Source organism: Macrobrachium rosenbergii, chromosome 27 (assembly GCF_040412425.1).
Source record: "Macrobrachium rosenbergii isolate ZJJX-2024 chromosome 27, ASM4041242v1, whole genome shotgun sequence".
NCBI classification, from domain to species: domain Eukaryota; kingdom Metazoa; phylum Arthropoda; class Malacostraca; order Decapoda; family Palaemonidae; genus Macrobrachium; species Macrobrachium rosenbergii.
In genome coordinates this window covers 1,334,616-1,355,472 of record NC_089767.1, presented here as the reverse complement: position 1 = coordinate 1,355,472, position 20,857 = coordinate 1,334,616, and the positions used below count along the sequence as shown (strand labels likewise).

General features: G+C 41.1%; 1 protein-coding gene across 2 annotated transcripts in view; it reads left to right on the top strand.

The window, feature by feature from the left end:
- The window catches only part of Polr1E (RNA polymerase I subunit E), a 143,491-nt gene that overhangs the window by 74,236 nt on the left and 48,398 nt on the right, over nucleotides 1-20,857 (top strand). For both annotated transcript variants that reach the window (XM_067128707.1, XM_067128708.1), the window contains exons 4-5: nucleotides 1,288-1,419; nucleotides 18,020-18,135. In XM_067128707.1, the coding sequence (XP_066984808.1) occupies nucleotides 1,288-1,419; nucleotides 18,020-18,135 (248 nt within the window). The remainder of the gene's footprint in view (nucleotides 1-1,287; nucleotides 1,420-18,019; nucleotides 18,136-20,857) is intronic.

Genomic DNA, 20,857 nt, shown 5'->3' with positions numbered 1-20,857 from the left:
TCACTCTACCCTGACACACTCAGCAAACTGCAAGTAAAAAAAAATAGAGAACATGAATAATCAGTCATACACCAAAAACCACACAAAAAACGAACATAATAAAAAAACAAAAAATTCAGTCACACAAACCCATTTTTCATACTACCGCCATAACTGGTCTCCTTTTTCTCTTTTACCTTTCTCTCTTGTAGGGCAGAGAGGCATATAGCAAGACGTCACATGCTGGGTGGATGAGTGATGCAGGTGAGCGTATATGACAGGAGGAGCACCCAGTCTTTCATTTTTAGTAGATTGTTAGATGCATGTCCTCCCCCCCCCCCTCTCTTTAGACAAGGGAGAGAGGGGCTAACAATGAAATAAATCCGTTTGTTTTTATTAACAGTTTTATTGTCTCTAACACTGTGGGTACATCCAAACCTTTATGGAAATAATGGTGCAAACTCATTACTTCATGTCTAGAAGTCTAGCTGTTGTAACATCCCATATGTTCAGCAAGCTACAGGTGCCAGATTCCTTCCCCAGCTCTTCAAGACCAGGAAGGTATTCCCAGGTGGGAAGAACTACCAATTGGTTCAGAGGTTTACTGAAACTCCACCCTCCAATTGGCAAGTCTCCTGTGTAAAGACCAAAGATTTGTATTTGTGTAGGAACAAATTGCAAATTTTTAAAGTAATTTGTGTTTTTCCTAACCTACAACCTGAAGGTCTTTACATTTATGGCCCACCTCAGCCACCCTTCATTCTGGTACCTGGGCCAAAAGGCAAAGTGGAGTGCAGACTGATGAGTGGGCAGGGTTTCCCCCCCTACCATCGGTAGGTTATGACCTTGTCTGAAAGTTAAATGGCTGTTCCAGCTTGTGTTCGCAAGCTAAATCCTTTGTAAAGACCTTCAGGTTTTGTTAGGAAAAATACAAATGACTTTAAAAATTTGCTATTTTTGTGATCTAAGTAAGAAGGTTTAAGGGTTCTTTGTATACACAGTATAAGCATTCAGATATACTGTATTACTGAAGAACTATTTTCTACCTGCATCACAGTAAGCCCGTGGTATCGGAAGTATTGGTTTCAGCCATGCAAAAGCCAGCCATGCATATTACCACAACTACCTAAAACCAGTGCTGGTGAGTGGACAGTTGGGATGAAATAGACCATAGAATACCATCTGTTTATGATTGCTCTGATTAAGATAGATAATGAATGCTTTTTTAACCATGCTTATTGAAGAAGATGGTATAAGTACACTATAATGCAAAAAAAATTATATTTAGATTTTTTCATTCTTTTCCAGTTGAATATGGAAGGAATGGCAGGAGCCATCAAAGAAGCAACTGCAGATGTCACAGTGGAGCAGGATGACCTGATGATATCAGCTGACAATGAGTGTGATTACCTCACACTTCTGCCCGAGAGTGATAGAGAGGTAAGTGTGCTTGATCTCCTTATTGATTAAAAAAATGTGTACATTTGTATATGTATTTATGTATGTGAGTATGAAAGAATAATTGCATAACCTCTTCAGAAGTATATGTTATATTGATTACTGTAGTTGATGGTGTATAATATCAACCATGAACAGGTATGAACATCCTCCCCCTGCAATTCAGCAGGGATTATTATCCCTCTGAGAATGTGATGTTGAAAATTGTTGTCATCCTTTTATCAACCTTTGAGGTTCTGATGAGGATAGCCTTTATTGAAAGATTTTTTAATATATTTGCCATAAAGTGTAAATAAGTTTTAGAGAAGCGAAAACTGAATATGGTGTGTTTGGATGTTTGTTGTTGTCATGGAGACTGGTAGGCAGAGCTTGCTGTTCAGAATTCTGTGATTAAAAAGGTATACTATTTGCAATAGTATTTGCTTTTGTCAGTTGTTTACTGAAATATAGTTCAGTGATTGCTGATTACAGTGAAATTGTCAAAGTGCCAGAAAGCAGTCTTTTAAGGAAAGAGGTCTGTAAAGTCGAGTGGTGATTCATGAGGCTGACCACGTGACTGCGTAGCAGCTCCAAACAGGATGAATTTATTGCAACTAAGTGAGTCCCAAAGGCAAATTTGACTCCTACAAAGATTAATGGGTATTCATCACGAACTGAGTTAAAATGGGAAGTTAGAAATAATTAGGAAATATTTTAAGAGTATGAACAAATATTCTCGTGATTATAAGAAGAATACATGAAAGTTAATCACGAGAATTCTAGGGATAATCAGGGAAGGGGTTAAAGGAACAGGTTCTTTTTCTTCCTCATGCTCTTTGCAAAAATTCTTGCTAACAGAATTGGTGCCCAGAGCAAAATTTTAATGTAAACATCAACAAAAATTATTCACTACATATTAAATACCAACGTGCAAACAAATCATGATACAAATGCTTTAAGTAATGTAACTCATTCATATGTAGGGTAGTGTCTGTTTTATATATATATATATATATATATATATATATATATATATATATATATATATATATATATATATATATACATATATATATTATTATATATATATATATTATAACTAATAATATATATAGTAAACCCACATATTACGAATATATATATATATATATATATATATATATATATATATATATATGCTATATATATATATATATATATTGTATGTGTATATACAGTAAAGCCCCGTATTCGTTCTCAGTTTAGGACTCACCTATTGTAGTTTCTCTGTGGAACATATATATACATTATCCGCGGAAAATTCATACGTGCGGTATTTTCACTGAGAAAATATTCACTAATTACCTTATTTTCATTATAATTTTCATATTCATCACTTTTTGTTAAAACTATTAAAAAAATATCAGGTATAAGTGTTTTAGGGTTTTGTGTTTGAACTATCAAAATGAAGCTAGTTCTAAGTGTTTTAGAGGGGTTTTAAATATTCATGGTGGGGGATGTGGTATGTATCCCTGTGAATATGAGAGATTTATTAATATATAATCTATAAGTTGTTGAAAAATTCAATGATTCTGAACTTTTGTTGAAATATTCACTGATTAGTGTATTTTGATGTTATTTCTGGATCGGGGTCCCGTGTCACCCGGTGAAAAAGTCCATTCAGCACTTATTTCTAGGTAATTCCGTTGCTAGATACCAGAGAAAGCTAAATGAAATGCTGGAGTTACTACCCCCAGAGCGAGCTCCACTAGATGGAGTCGTGTATGGAAAAGGGTGAACTACAAAAACACGGAACCTTATCCTATAGAGATTCCCAATGTCAAAAGTCCCAACGAGAGAGGTGCCGATACAAGCCCATGCACTACTTGCGGACTGTATGCAAGGCAACACTAGCTACTCCATTTAGCACGTTTTTTTCGTTCACCGCATTAATTTTAGTTGTGATCTTATTTTGTGCTCTATTTTGATTTTTATGGCATCCTCGCAAGGTTCTTCTTCAATTACTTAGTACCAGTGTTTATTGTTTTTACCCAGGCGATTGAAATCCTTATTTTCCTTTAGTTTAATAATTAAAGGGATTTATAGCAGCCGTCTCGATCTCCTCCGCACAATGAATCTCTTGACCTCTTGGTCTTGGGTCGGCATGTTTGTTTGTATTTTTATTTGTATCCCTTTTTATTTGGGATATTTACCATTAATGATCCTAACTTTAGTGGGTTTGATTAATTTTATGTTTGTTTGTGCCCCTTTACTACGAAGTGCTGTTTAGCGTTTGGGCTCTGAGCTACCCCTACAGGCCCATTAAGCTTTTATCATGTTCATTAAGTGATGTTGTGCGAGTGATGTTTAGCGTTGTTTCTGACTCTGCCTCAGGTGATGCCTTTATCATGTAGCTTCATTACGAGTGATGTTTAGCGTTTAGGCTCTGAGCTACCCCTTGGGCCCATTGGCTTTTATCATTGGCTTTAATGCAGTGTTGGCGTTGAGCTGAGCTTCCCCTCGAGCCCATTAAGCATTATCATGGCCTCATTATGCTTTATTTTTGTCCCTCACTTCTCTTAGCCTTTGGGATGTATTTTCATTGGTACTGTTACGGTTTTACTTTGTTTTTATAATTTTGTTTGTTGTGAATTTTGTGTTCCCTTCCTGGTCAAGTGCTGTCTTGCTGTTTAGGCTCGTGGGTTCCCTAGGGCCTATTAAACTGCTTATTTGGCTTTATTTTTGCTGACTTAGACTCACTTCTCAGCGTATGGGAACATGATTTCCTTTAGTACATTTAATTTTGACCTTGTGCTCGGATGCTTTTGAATTTTATTAATTTTGGGGTATTTTCATTTAACTGGAGGTGGTCATGTCCCTTCACGTCCATGTTGTGTTGGGCCTGCCTATCCTCTACGCCTTTTATATAGACAATTTTGTTTTATTATGAATTATTTGAGTTATTGGTTAGCCTTTACCCCTCTCCTAGGCTTCCTTCCTTTACATCGCCACAGTTAGGTTACCCTAGGGGTTGGCTGTAACACTTTTTCCCTTCGGGGAAAAATCGTTAAGGGGGGGACGATCTCGATCTGTCTGTGTGAGTTTCATGTCAGTGATCTCGTTCTGTACATGTGTGTTTTATGTCTGGTCTTCCCTTTGTTTGGTTTTGGCTTGGATATATTGCCTACGTCCACCCTCTCCCTGTTTAGGCTTTTCTTGACTAATGTTCCTAATAAGTTAAGCTGGAATAGCGAGGGTTTACCTCGTAAGCCTATCTAATTAATCCTTATTTGGAGTTGCTTACCAATGGTGACCAGGAGTGCTCTCCCCTCCTGTTACACTTCTTTTACCGACTATATATATATTATTTTGTGGTATCGAGAGTCCCCTTCTCTCCCTTTTATCCTTGCTCTCTCTCTCCCCTTGGTTTTTGTTTTCAGGTTTGTTTAACTTTCCAAGGCAGGGAGCAGGTATCCTTATTTTATGTTGCCTTCATCCCTCCCTTTGCATTGATTGATTGTCCTCGGTGTGTCTGAGTTGGCCTCACCTGGACCTGGAGGTGACGGGAGTGCTCCTCCCCACTCCCTGTTCACACTCCTTTTATCTTTCTTTGCTCTCCTGGCGTGAGGTTTTGCCCTTCCTCTCCTTTTCTCGCTCTTGTGGGTGCAACACAGCTTACATAGCGAGGGGATCTATGAGAATCTCTGGGCGCCCGGAGTTAACATCCCCACCCCTGGTCGCTGCTTTGGGTTACCAACCTCCTGGCCTATCCTTCCCCTTCCTTTTACATCGACTCTTTCCCTTCGTGGTGCTTCCTACATGTTCGCACCTCACTGTTGGGATCTCATACGAGGCCAGTTAGCGTTTTCCACCTAACTGTCTTCTGCTTTATTTACTTTCAGCGTTCCCCCTCCTTTTTGCTACTACCTGTTCGGTGTTTTGTTATCTTGTTAGGCGCTCTCTTGCTTATATCGGCCCGATTTTTAGTGTTTAGCGGTGCATTTGTCCCCACCGCTATCCGCCGTTCAGGATATCCTCCTCGGAGGTTTTCCTCTCTTGGCTCAGTGCGCCCGCTTCGAACAGTTCATAACCCCCTTCACATTTGTTCAAACATGATAAGCCGGAATGTTCCGTTGACTCTGTTTTTATGTCTATGAGTTTTTTCCTGGTCTGACTAGGCTAGTCGCTGCTACGGTACTCTGCTCCGGCATCCGTTCCAGCATGCCCTTTTCTCATACGTTTTCGGCTGGTTTTGTCAAGTGCAGGAATGCTCCGCTATCCTGCAACAAACCAGCGATCACGGAGTCTATAGCTCTCATTCGATTAGCAGTCTGTTTTGGTTATAGTTTGTACGGAAGGTTATGAAGTACTACGCTCTCCCGAGGCAGACTTCTTGATGAACCGTAGGTTTATATATACCTGTCGGTTCGTCTCCGTAGCTCGCCTCATGTGACTTATTCTTGGCTCGGAAGGTTGTAAATGCAGCTATGCTCTCTCTGAGCAGGCACTTGATGAATCCGTGGGTTTATTTACATCAGTCGGTTTATCTCCGCCAAACACCGCCTCATTTGGCTTATTATTAGTCGTTTGGCACCCGGCAAGATGCGTTTATGCGGCTATGCTCTCTGAGCAGGCTTCCTGATGAATCCAGTAAGTTTCATATACACCTGTCGGTTTTACCTCCGTCAGCTCCGCCTCATGTGAAGCAATTAATAGTCGCTCTTCGATAAATCGGTGGGTTTCACATATCGCCCTATCGATTTCCCTCCGTAAACCGTCTCTGGCGAGATTCGTTAAATCGGTAGGTTTTCATATAAACCTATCGGTTCTCCTCTTGACAATGTAGTTAATCTTTCGGTGTTTGGGCTCTCTCCGGGCAGGAATTCGGTGGATGGTAGGTTTCATATCGCTTCTCGATTTCCTCGCCAAAATTCGTTTCGGGCAGATTCTCGGTAAATTGGTAGTTTCATATACACCTGTCGGTTTCCTTCGCCAAACTCCGTCTTATATGACTTATTAATAGTTGTTTCTCCGGTGTCTGGGGTCTAATTTTTCCCCCTCCTGGGCGGCGCAAGTCTCGTAACTCTTAAACCAAGTTAATTGTTTTACAGAGAGTTTTCTGAAGGCGTTGCGGCCTTCTGTCTGCGTTCGAACCTGTGAACATGCGTGGAGGCGTCGTAGGTCTGAGGGAATAATTGAGCAAACACTTTTCATGCTCGGAATTACCGTTGAGGCAAACTTTCTACTGAGGATTAGGTGCTTCTCATCCCTTTTCGACAGCAGTTCCTGGTCTACCGTCCCTAAGGTGAAATCAGTAAAAAAAAAAAAAAAAAAAAAAAAAAAAAAAAAGAACCTTTTTTAAACCAAGAAGACCCGCTCCGGGGGCCCCTCGAGGACGTCTCGGATCTCTAATCCGGTGCCATCTACGAGTTTGGCCTCGTCTTCTGGAAAGGGACACGGCCCAAGCAAAGCAAGGCGGTTACCCCCTCCTTCCTTTGTTGAAAACTCTTTTATGGGTCTCCTTATAAGGAGCTCGATTTGAGGGTCATTGTCAACCTATTAAACTAACTATCTACCTCATGGTCCATGCCTTCCCTTTCCCAGGAGCTTAAATCCCAAGAGATTAATCTCAAGACTCATTGTCAATGGATCACCTGTTAAGTCCTGCTCCGTTCCGGAATTCTATCGTTCCGGACACCTCCACCTCTTTTTCCTCAGTCTGGGAATCTTGGCGCCTTCCTTTATGCTTTGCATGAAGGCACCTCCCTGTCGGGCGTGGGCTGCGGAGGAGTTGGTGGAAGGGCATTTCTTCCCTTCCGGTCTGGTATCCCCTTCGGGTTTAGACTGTCAGAGCGAGCATGGCATCTGTCTGGCAGGATCACTTAAGTGAGCCCTCAGCTAGGGGCTGGGCAAGTAGTCTCCGCTGAGAACTCTACTTGGTGGCAGCGATTCAAGTTCACGTAGCTGTGGGGTCTTACCGTGCTCTCTTTGAGAGCCCTGTTTCTACCCTTGTGCTCCGAATGTAGCCCCTCTTATCAACAGGCTTGTTTGAAAATGTATCGCTGAGGCATTTCCGGGAGACAGATATCACAGATACATTCACAGTGAATCTCTTCTGGCAGGACTAAACCTACAATTTTATTCAGCGTACAGCTCCTAAGCTTCAGTCAATTTCGGAGCTGAAACAGTGTAGTCCAGGCTTGCTGTTCATGTGACTGAAAAATCTTATGAACAGTTTCACCTGGAGAATTAATCTTTTCCCCAGGTGGTAGTTATTCTGGCCGTCTGGGGCTACTAATATTTTAGGCCTCCGTTCTCATGGGTGTCTACCCTACGAGCAGAAGCGGTCTGATCTTGCCGGGACCTGTCCCAAGTCCGGCAAAGAAGTTCATATAGGTTCAAGAAGCCCCCTGCTCAGGCGGTGGTGCAGGCTCTTCAGGTCTCTACCTAAGTCGGCCGTCAGCTCTCACTCCCAGCCTCCCACCTCGATGTGTGCAGGTTCAGCAGCACATCAGCCCCTTGTAACACCCCGTGTGTCTCTGCTCCCCCCGCGTGCCTCACCGGAGTTTTCTTTGCTTCATCACGAAAACCCTAAGGAAAATTTTCACTAGACATTTGGCCAGAGGCTCTGACCCTCGGGGTTATCATAGGAGCAGGAAGCATCCTACTCCTCCGAGAAGTGGGAAGGCATTCGCCGCGGGAGGCAATGAAAAGCCTCCTCCCTGTAGTATTTCTCCTTATGGGTGGGAGGCTGTGCCATTTAGAAGAACCACGGAACTTCAGTCCCTGGGCCCAGAGTATAGTTATCAGGGCTGAGGGGTGGAGCTGGACTGTTGTCCCAATCAGGTTCAATCGGCCTCGGCCAGGTTCTGGGGGTCTTTGTGAATGGCCTGTCAGGCTTTTCAGTCTGCCAAGGGAAGTTCCCTTCCACTGGAAAATTTTCCAGTGTCCCGTTTGACCTCCTTGTTCAATGCGGCAAGTCTCGGTTAGCACAGTCTTGTGGAGTTCGGTCCTACTGCTCCGTGGGCCTTAACCACCTCTATAGACCTTTCGGCCTTCCTTTCACATCTTGGTTTGCAGAAAGGTCCTATCCCTTCTTGGGATTCAGACTCGGGTATGGCGTGCCCCTTCAGGTTCATGCCCTCCTCAATGCGGCTCCAGAAGTCTTTGCCGGATTTGAACATCAAAGCGGTTCAAGCAGCTCCATTAGAAGGCTATGCTAGCTGCATCTAGTTGCCCTGGCTGTTTGGGCACCCAGCGTCGGAATTGCCTGAGGTGCGGTCATTATAATCGGTTTTCTAGAGGTGCAGACCACAAGTAACCAGGGAAGGAATCCCCACCTGATTCAGGAGGGTAGCCTTCCGTGGTTATTAATCAGTGGAAGCGGAAAGAAGTAACAAGGGCATCCTATCATTTCATCAACTCCAGCATGCCTTTCGCCCGTGCCCAAGAAAAGGTCTTGGAGTTCTCTCCAGTTGCTTCAGTGACGGTTCTCCTTGAAGTCAAAAGCTGGAGTTTATGTTTCAGGAGTATGGCGGAGTCAGGGGCAGTGTCTCCTGATTCCTCCTGTGAGATAGTATTTGTCAGGCCTTGCACAACTATCAAGTGCTTACGGGTCAGTTCCTCTCCAGCTTTCCCCTCCGGCTCAGTATTCACACAAATCACCTCTCTGGGCCGGGTGAGGTGGATATTTTTGGCCCAATGAAGTACATGGTACTTATTAGGTCACGTTCGGCAGTTCCATATGAGCAGCTATGGGATGGTGACAGTCTTCCTTTCTTGGAAACTTCTTCCCCAAGAGGTTTCCTTTTAGGCTGGTTCTGAACAAAACAGCAATAGTGCGCTGCGTAAACAAGTGGTTTTGGACTCGAGTTGCTTCATTCAGGTTATGGTTCATTCTTCTCCATAACCAACAGACACAAGTGCCTCTGTCTACCACCCTTCTCGTAGGGGTCCAAAAGGTCACTGCTTTTTCCCTATCCAGGGCCTCCCCTGGTGTCCGGAATGGTCATAGGCGGGCGTCATTCAGGTAGTCTTGTGACCTTTTTCCTGGACCTGGAGAGTAGGTCACTTATTTGTGTTCAGCCACAAACTATCAAGCTGTCCCGTCTGAGTATAAACTCAGCCGTCAGCCTCCTGTCCTGGCTTTGTGGTCTTTGTGAATCTTACAGTTTAGGGAGGGAAACTGATATTGGTTCTGTCATTACTGTTTCCGCAATCAGTTAAGGGATCTACTCTGCAGTATGGTTCTGCAAGTTAAGTAACTAGCACTCTTCACATAGTTTTCAATACAGTAATGATGCGACTGCATTGGCCTCGAGAAATTGTTTTGTTGGAACCAGACTCACAGGCTCTTAACTTTCATCTAAGGTCTGTGTTCGTCTAAGAACAGTACTCCGTCCACAGTGGTTCTGGTCTTTGAGTAATGTATCAGGTTAGCCGGTGGCTCAACAATCATCTTGTTCTTACCTTTTCCTTGTTAGAAACTAAAGTCTAATCAGCTTAGCTTCTAGTATTAGTTTTCTGTACTATCTGCCCTAACCAATCATTTTGGTTTCCCCTCATCAGAATTGTGTTGCGAATTCCTCACCCTAACTTTCTATCTACAATTGAAGGTCCTCATTTTCGGTGGTCACCTTGGAAAGTACTCCCCTTTTACAAGGTCTGTTTCTGTGTCCAGTTTTCTCCTTGCAGGCTTTTTTAGACAGGACCTTGCAATTTTGTCAGATCTTCTCCTTTAAAAAGGGGGGGGGGGTTACTGTCATTGGGTCTGCTATTGGGCGGAGATGTTTTTAATAATACAAACCTATTCAGGTGCTATTCTAAGCTCATGATCTTATACAGTGACCACTTACATTATTTTCATTACATGAACTTAGGGACCTTACTAATGTTCAGGAGTAGAGAATTCTCCCACAGTTTTCAACGTCTCTATTTAAAGTCTTTAATAATAAGAATGATGTTTATTTCTCTGTATTATTTCACCGGGTGACCACGGGACCCGATCAGAAAAGGATTTTGACAAAGGAAAAATCTATTTCTGGAGAGAGGCCGATATCACCAATGACCACCCCTGTTTTCATTCTCTCCCTCCTTGGTAAACTTCATTTCTAGTGAGGTAGGTGCTAACATGGAATGCGTAGTGTTGCCTTGTATACAGTCCGCGAGTAGTGCATGGGCTTGTATCGGCACCTCTCTCATTGGGACTTTTGACATTGGGAATCTCTAGGATAAGGTTCGTGTTTTGTAGTTCCACCCTTTTCCATACGACTCCATCTGATGGAGCTCTGCTCTGGGGAATGTGCTCAGCATTTCATTTAGCTTTCTCTGGTATCTAGCAGCTTGGAATTACCTAGAAATAAGTGCTGAATGGACTTTTCACCGGGTGACGGGCCCCTCTCCAGAAATAGATTTTCCTTTGTCAAATCCTTTTTTATGACTGAATACATTTTTTTGTGATAAATGATTTACTAATTTTCAAATATTAAAATTAATAATAATAATAATAATAATAATAATAATAATAATAATAATACTATAAGATTAAGTAACACATAATAATACGTAACTCAAAGAGAGAGAGAAACGGGTGGTAAAAAATTATATTAAAGTAATATTGAAATTGTATTAAAATGATAATGTGTTTCAGGATGATAGTATAAGCATTTTTAGAGGGTACATTTTTTGATAAAATAATGATTTACAGTACTGATTTTCAAATATTAATATTGTTTAACCCTTAAACGCCAAGCCTCTATTTACAAAAGTGTCTGCCGTATGCCGGCGAGGTACGGGAGTTAGTGCCGAAGCGGAAAAAAAGTTTTTTTCAAAAATTCACAGCATGCTTAGTTTTTAAGATTAAGAGTTCATTTTTGGCTCATTTTTTTGACATTGCCTAAAGTTTAGTATACAACCATCAAAAATTTAAAAAATATCATTATCATATATAAATATTGGAGTATATGACAGCTTGAAAAAAAATTTTCATATATAATTGTATACAAATCGCGCTGTGAGCAAAACAGTTAAAGCTAATGAGTTATTTTTTTTCGTTGTATTGTACACTAAATTGCAATGATTTTGGTATATAACAAATTGTAAAATGATCAAAGCAACACAGAGAAAATATTATTACAAAATGATGCATGAATTCGTAATGCGTGGACATAAAAAGTTTTTTCAAAAATTCACCTTAAATCGAAATATTGTGCTAGAGACTTCCCTTTTGTTGCAAAATGAAGGTCAATGGTTGAATGTTACTAGAATGTAAGAATTTTAGCTTACAATTGCATTTTTTTACCATTTCGGTCGAGTCAAAGTTGACTGTAGGTTTAAATTTTGGCACTTATTGTGATTTATATGAAAATATTTCAAAACTGATAAAAGCTACAACCATGAGTTATTTTTTGTTGTATTCTACATGAAATTGCGCACATTTCCATGTATAACAATTTATGTAAGGCCTAATAGAAAACAGTGCAAAAATTACAACAAGGTGACTAAAGAAATTCTGAGATTTTCAGCAGAGTTACCGTGCGCGGAGGGAAGGAAAAAGTTTTTTCAAAAATTCACCATAAATCGAAATATTGTGCTAGAGACTTCCCGTTTGTTGCAAAATGAAGGTAAATGATTGAATATCACTAGAATGTTAGATTTTTGCTTAACAAAGAATACCCAAATATATTATATATATATATATATATATATATATATATATATATATATATATATATATATATATATATATATATATATATATATATATATATATATATATATATATATATATATACATATATATATATATATATATATATATATATATATATATATATATATATATATATATATACATTCATACATATATATATATATATATATATTTTTTTATTTTGGTACGAATACATAACTAAAAGGAATGCAGGTGAAAACTTTTTTTTGCATAAAACGAAATAATATACAAAACACCAAAAATTACAGATATATAAAAACTTGTAATAAATATAAAACTAAATATAAAATCAATGCAGAATACTCACTTATGATCCTGACTCTTCATTCTATTCTTGTTTTCTCCCTCCTCCATTGAAGAGTCTTGCATTTTTTCCTCTCGACATGACGAGGTACAGGTGGAGGAGGGAGACGCGCGCCCTTACTGCAGATGGGCCGCCCTTCTGCGGTCTGCTGCGCCCTCCAGTGTCCCTCGGGTAGGCGCACTCCAATATATGACCGCAGTGTGGTATTTGCGGTCACACTCCCCGATCCTGCAAAGTGCTACCTTGCAAGTGCAACATATGAACCTGGTTTCTTCTTTCTTCTTCTGCCATTCATATGGCACACCTGGCACCGTTTCTGCTTACGCCCTTCTAGGGGCTCCAGTGTGTGATCCCCTGCCTGCAGCTGACACACAGGGTCCACTACCCGACGGGACATTGGAATGTGAGGGAGGGCGGCAGCAGGGACAGGGACAGCAGGGGCGGCAACATCATCAAGGGTGGCGGCAGCAAGGGCGGCATCAGCAGGGGCGGCATCATCAAGGGCGGCAGCAGCAGGGGCGGCGTCGGCAGGAGCAGGACGACCGAGGTTGGCCCTCCTAGCTACATTTGCCCTATCCTCTCGGGGCAGATCTGGAGCTCGGGGCAGGGGGGCGGTGTTGGAAGGCCACTCCTCAGGTTTAAAGTTTATGAGGACATTCCTGGCCACCCGAGAAACTGGATGTGGGACAACCTCCTTGTGTCGGAATTGTACCCACAGTAGAGGATGTAGGCATTCTGAAGGGCCAACTGAAGGAGGTATTTGAGGAGCTTCTGTGTCCACCTCCTGGTTCTCCTGGCGAAGGGATAATACTGGATGAGTTGATCAAAGAGATCAACTCCTCCCATGTGCCTAATGTAGTGCCCAATGACAGTAGGCCGCTGGACACGAAACTCCCCATACGTAGCTCGGCCCTGCCGACGTGTCTTCTTCTGCTGAACGACCTCTTCTTGGATGGGCTCATGACTGGTCGTAATCATGGGCACGAGTCGGACCCCCTTCCAACAGATGACGAAGACATCTCCCTTCCGCCACCGCTCTGTCTCTCCCCTTGCCAGATGTTGCGGGTGGCTAGCGAACCTCTTTAGGACATTCGGGGCCCCACGCACCAACCGTAGGGTACCACTGACATGCACACCTGCTTCATACAGTTCCTGAGCCAGGGCTACCGAGCTATAATAATTATCCATAAACAGGTGGTATCCCTGGTTACGGAAACGATCCACAAGACGAAGACAGTGTCACGCAGCGTGGAGAAGACCCTGGAATACACAGGGAAGTCCACGACATATCCAGTGTTGGATTCCGTAATAAAAAATAACTTCACACCATATTTCTTTGGCTTCTTGGGTTGTACACTTTTATACTTAGACACCCTTTGTATGGCATCATCCCCTCATCCAAAGAAAGGCTCTTGGGAGGAACCACGAGAAACTGGCACCGTTCACAAATGTAGTCCAACACTGGGCGGACTAAGATGAGGCGATCTGGGTTATTCCGGGGTATGGCCCTTCTGTTGAAGGCATTGAAATACCTGTCCAACGCCAAGAAACTATCACGGGGCATAATGCCGGGCAATTGGGCGTACTTAAAAAAAAATTCCACCTCCAGTATTGCCTGACATCAGCAGCAGGCATCATTCCAAAGAAAATGTGGCGCCCCAAAAAATGCGCCATGTCCGTGAGGTTGCAGTCCCGCCAGTGATAGGACAACGTCGTCTGCAGTTCCTCACGGCAGTACCGAGCGTAATCTGCGGTCTCTGCAACGAGGTATTCCAGCAATTCCCGCATAAGGAAGAGCTAAATGAACCCCAGTGCAGTGAGAGGCACAGGGACGGTCAGTCCAGGTGCTGCCGTGAATGGGTGCATGTTAGGTGGGGCGGGTCCTCCAACCACCCCACATCACTTTCAGACGAACGGCCTTCACCTAAGCCGCCGCTACGTTGTTACCTTCTATGGGCCCATGCACGCACACGTGCGGGGCACGACTTCGCACTCCCACCCTCCCCACTGGCCCATCTCCCTCACTTTCACCATCACTTTCTGTCTCGTCCCCACCAGCCACAATCAGTGCCTCCTCCTCCTTCTCAGACTCTCCTTCATAGGCACTGAAACCACTGAACTCCAGTTCACTTTCTTGATGTGGCTCTCGTACGGACATTGGGGCCAAATACTCGTCATCACTGACATCAGGCGTGATGTCCTCGTCACTAGATGACCAACTGCCATCAAAATGAGAACTTTCCACCTGCTCTCGATCGAGCTCCAACAAGTACTCATCAATGTCCTTTTGCTGGAGGCCTCCCAAATGCTTACGAATGCCCCTCAGGACAGCCCAATGCTTCCTAGGGGTCTTAAAAGGCACAGGATGTGGTCCATGGTCCCTTTCGGCCACACGTGGCCGCACAACACGGCGTTGAAAAGCTGGGTCACCTTGGGTGCTTGGTCCCTCTCCAGCATCCAAATCTAAAACTTGTCTCACACGCTCACTACCGACAGGCAATACGCGCCTTTCACGGTCCTGACGACGTTGTGACATCTCTGCAAACTTCCTGTTACGTCACAAATATGCTAACACTCGCAAAAGTTCTGCAAAACACGAATGCGTCAAGAAATCGCTCTCCGACGATGCGTCGCTGATGCTTTGTAGTGCAAGAAGAATGAAATTCGCGCATGCACAGCTGGGTCATGCTTGTAAACAAAACAACAGCGTGATCCATGAACTCCCAGCATCCCTCAAGGCGTGTGATTTAAAATCTTTGGCAAACTAGGCCTGTAACTATTTTTCTGCGAATATTTAAAAAACTTTTTGTAGTCGACATATTTTACATCCACTTGGCACCCGACAGACAATTTTAGTCGACGTAAAATACGTCCAGTCGGCGTTTAAGGGTTAATCCAGATGATCAAAGGATTACTGTATGTGTGTCAGAAGGGATGATTTTTTTGCATAAGCATTGCTACAACTTACTCAGATAGTTCTGTAATGTTTTATTTTTTGGCATGTAATACATTTAAGAATTTTCAGGAATTGAATCCTATGTTAACCCTTAAACGCCTATTGGACGTATCATACGTCGACTAAAATTGTCTGTTGGGTGCCGAGTGGACGTACCGTACGTCGACTACAAAAAATTTCAACCTTCGGTCAACTTTGACTCGACCGAAATGGTCGAAAAACGCAATTGTAAGCTAAAAATCTTACATTCTAGTAATATTCAATCATGTACCTTCATTTTGCAACAAATTGGAAGTCTCTAGCACAATATTTCGATTTATGGTGAATTTTTTAAAAAAACTTTTTTCTTACGCACGGGCGGTAACTCGGCCGAAAATTTCATAAATTCTTTCGTCATTTTGTCGTAATTTTGCAGTGTTCTATATTAGCCGTTTATATAAAGTTTTATATATGAAAATGTGCGCAATTTCATGTACAATACAGCAAAATACAACCCATGGTTGTAGCTTTTATCAGTTTGAAATATTTTCATATAAACCACGATAACTGCCAAAATTTCAACCTTCGGTCAACTTTGACTCGACTGAAATGGTAAAAACGCAATTATAAGCTAAAACTCTTACGATCTAGTAATATTCAATCATTTACCTTCATTTTGCAACCAATTGGAAGTCTCTAGCACAATATTTCGATTTATGGTGAATTTTGAAAAAACTTTTTCCTTACGTCCGCGCCAGAAATTCTTTTGTCACGTTGTCGTAATGTTTGCACTGTTTTATATTAGTCGTTACATAAAGTTTTATATATGGAAATGTGCGCAATTTCATGTAGAATACAACAGAAAATAACTCATGGTTGTAGCTTTTATCAGTTTTGAAATATTTTCATATAAATCACGATAACTGCCAAAATTTCAAGCTTTCGGTCAACTTTAATTCGACCGAAATGGTAAAAACGCAATTATAAGCTAAAACTCTTACATTCTAGTAATATTCAATCATGTACCTTCATTTTGCAACAAACTGGAAGTCTCTAGCACAATATTTTGATTTATGGTGAATTTCTGAAAAAAAAAAAATTTTTCCTTACGTCTGCGCGCGGTAACTCGGCCGAACATCTCGGAAATTCTTTCATGATGTTGTCGTAATGTTTGCATCGTTTTACGTTAGTCGTTACATAAACTTTTATATATGAAAATGTGTGCAATTTCATGTAGAATACAACAGAAAATAGCTCATGGTTGTAGCTTTAATCAGTTTTGAAATATTTTCACATAAATCACGATAACTGCCAAAATTTCAACCTTCGGTCAACTTTAACTCGACCGAAATGGTCAAAAAACGCAATTGTAAGCTAAAACTCTTACATTCTAGTAATATTCAATCGTTTAACTTCATTTTGCAATAAATTGGAAGTCTCTAGCACAATATTTCGATTTATGGTGAATTTTTTAAAAAAACTTTTTCCTTACGTCTGCGCGGTAACTCGGCCGAACATCTCAGAAATTCTTTCGTCTCGTTGTCGTATTATTTGCACCGCTTTAAATTAGTCGTTACATAAAGTTTTATATATGAAAATGTGCGCAATTTCATGTACAATACAACAGAAAATAACTCATGGTTGTAGCTTTTATCAGTTTTGAAATATTTCCATATAAATCACGATAAATAGAAAAAATTTGACTTTCGGTCAACTTTAACTCAACCGAAATGGTCGAAAACTGTAATTGTAAGCTAAAACACTTACAGTCTAGTAATATTCAATCAATTAGCTTCATTTTTCAACAAACGGGAAGTCTCTAGCACAATATTTCGATTTATGGTGAATTTTTGAAAAAAACATTTTTTTACGTCCGCACGTTATGAATTCATGCAGCATTTTGTGATAATATTTTCTCTGTGTTGCTTTGATCGTTTTAAAATTTGTTATATACCAAAATCATCGCAATTTAGTGTACAATACAACTAAAAAAAATTAACTCATTAGCTTTAACCGTTTTGCTTACAGCGCGATTTGTATACAATTATATAGTTTTTTTTTTGGCTGGCATATATTCCAATATTTATATATGATAATGATATTTTTTTCATTTCTGATGGTTGCATACTAAACTTCAAGCAGTGACAAAAAAATGAGCCAAAAATGAAGTCTTAATCTTAAAAACTAAGTGTGCTGTGATTTTTTTAAAAAAACTTTTTTTCCGCTTCGGCGCTAACTCACCGAACGCCGCCGGCATACGGGAGACGTTTTTGTAAATGGGCTTCGGCGTTAAATGGTTAATGAAAGAAAGGTGAAGAAAACTAGTAAAATTTCAGACTGTAAATTATAGTTATCTAGATGATCATGTACACATTTGTTCTTGAAGTTCAAAGTTTGACGAGAGATATGTTGTAGTCCAGAATATTTTTTAATACTAACTAATTCATTAGCTCTCACATAAACTAATTGCTAGGCCAGATTTCTGTGCTGTCCTTACAGTGGTTTCATTTGCTCAAATATTGTGTAGTTTTACCATTTTTTATTCTGCTTTTTCAAGGTACTGTTTTCATTGACTTGACAAGATACCGTTTCACACAAATATGACAAATATGTTGCAGTGCTGGGAATTTGTTATAGAAATTATTTTTCCCAGGCAAAGTCACCAGAAGAAGTCTACAAGTTAGAGTGGATTGCTCCTGATTACTTCTTAGCAAATTTCGAAGATATAGCAAGAAAGCATATTGCGGATAAAATGGAATTTGATGAAATGTAAGTTTTTTTGCAAGTACTAGTTGCATCGTTTTTTCATAATGCTTATTGAAATTATTTCACAATATGTTAGCTTCATGACATGAATATTGTGATATAAACATGTACTTTTTTTTAACAAAACTTTTATTTTTGCATACCCACTAATTATTATTAACCCAGATTTGTGATTAATGAATTTCCTAGATACTTCATTCTTGATTGCAAGAAAATCATCTGTTGATCAGAGCAAGTGTAGTTTGGCCAAAGCTGTATGGGAGCAGATTGGTTTGGAGGTAGACTCCTCCCTTAAATGTTATGGATTGGAATGAAAAATTTTTCTAAATAATTACATTTGTTTCATAACAGACCTATTAATGAAAATTAGTCTGAATAGCAACACAGAAGGAAGAAAGAGCTGCTAAAACCCCCAGAATTCAGCAGTTGGTACAAAGGATCCCTCTGAGACCTCTGCATATCTCAGCAGTGGATGAAAGCAGCAGTGTTCGCTCTCCAGCACTTCCAACACCTAATGGGCCACTCAGTGGTCATGATGAGTGACAACATGACAGTAGTGGCCTAAGTGAACAAACAGTGAAGGATGATCTCCCTGGAACTATGCAGTCTGGCTGTAAAGATGAATGAGTGGTCAGTGACCAGGGACCTCGAGCTGATTGCCAGGTGCTTTCCAGGAAAGAGAAATGTTGTAGTCGATCAAGTTAGTAGGAAGGACCAGATCATCAGGACAGAATGGTCGCTCAGGAAGTGGTGGACAAACTGCTAGAACTCTTGATGACAGCAATCAAGGGTTACAGGGTGGTCCTTGCTCAAGTGTTTAAGCTGAAGGGCATTAACCTGTCCAGTGCCCCCGATTCCATCCCCTTGACGAGGTGGGGAGCTTAAGGATCCACTGCAGGGCTGGAATGAACTTGTATACCTTCCATCTCTGCAGTGGATTCAACCAAACATTGGGAATCCCTCGTCCTTTTACTCTTCCCACTGTTAAGCTTTCTTGTTTCCCCTCTTCCTCTATCATTAACGACATTTGCATGGCACTGAAATATGGAAAAGACTGCTCTTATAACTGAGATGGAGGGTGGAAATGGACAACATGCCTCTCCACCCATAAAAGTGGAGTACCTGATGTGATTGAGTAAGATGAAACTTTTATGTCAAACGTTGCCCTCAGTGGTGGGTCTGATACCGATGGACTGGCGACCCCTAAGCTGTATATCCAAGTGAGGATCCCAGAGCAGTATCCACTGTTGGTAACAATATTACTACTCCCTCTGCTGGGCCTCCCTGGTGAGAGGGACCTCATCATGGAAGAAATTGAGATTATTTGTGACATGAATATTAATGCCAACCTCCCTACGGCTTCTGGCATGGCAATAGACGACTCAGAAAGAAACTCAAGTCCTAGAAATAAAGAAGGTATTAATACACAATTACCATTTAGAAAACCTAGAACTAACTACAGACAAGACACACTTTGACTTCCTCTTTGGAAGTGGAAGTTGGTCATGGTTCCTAACCTCAGAAACCAACAAAAAAGTATCTGCTTTGAAATTAGAAAATTACTTCTTGAGTAGACACACAACCTCTGAAATGTCATTCAGACAAGTATAAGACCAAATGTGGTTGATAGAAACCACAACAAAAATCAGTCGGAAAATTACATGAGTACAGTATAACAAATACAGTATTGGTAACATAAATGTAAAAGTATAAAAACATGACAGCATGAAAAGTGTACAGGGTACCATAGTACTTCCTGAAAGTAATGATGAACCAATTGAAAAGAATTTAATATTGGATTCCCTTAAAAGGAGATGTGCCAACATACAAGATTGTGAAATATGTAACATAACCAGTAGACAAAGTATTTTTATTATTATTATTAATATTAATTTTTTTTTTTCTGTCTATCACAGTCATCCTATTCGACTGGGTGGTTTTTATAGTGTGGGGCTCCGGGTTGCATCCTGCCTCCTTAGGAGTCTATCACTTTTCTCACCATGTGTGCTGTTTCTAGTAGCACACTTTTCTGCATGAGTCCTGGAGCTACTTTGGCATCTAGTTTTTCCAGATTCCTTTTCAGGGATCTTGGGATCGTGCCTAGTGCTCCTGTGGTTATGGGTACAATGAGTGATACTTTCTTCTTGACTTTGTCAACCAACTTCACGTCTGGTTTCTTGGCACGTATCACCCTATCTTTTCTGATACCATAGTCCCAGAGGATCTTTGCCTGATTGTTTTCTATCATTCCCTCAGGTTGGTGTTCGTACCACTTATTACTGCAAGCTAGCTGGTGTTTCTTGCACAGGCTCCAGTGGAGGGCTTTTGCTACTGAATCTTGCCTCTTTTGGTACTGGTTCTGTGCAAGTGCTGGACATTTGCTTGCTGTGGTTTATGGTCTCGTCTTTCATATTGCACTTCCTGCATATGGGTGAGATGTTTCCATTTATTGTTCTTTGGACATATCTGGTTCTTAGGGCCTGATCTTGTGCCACTGTTAGCGTTCCTTTTGTTCCTTCTTGAGTTCTCCCCTCTGTAGCCATTGCCATGTTTCATTGCTGGCCAGTACTTTTGTCTGTCTCGTACTGTCTGTGCATGCATTGGTTTGTTGTGCCATTCCCTGTTTGTTTTTCATTCTCCTGTCTCTGTATATTTCTGGGTCTTCATCTACTTTTATCAGTCCTTCTTCCCATGCCCTCCTTAGCCACTCATCTTCACTGGTTTT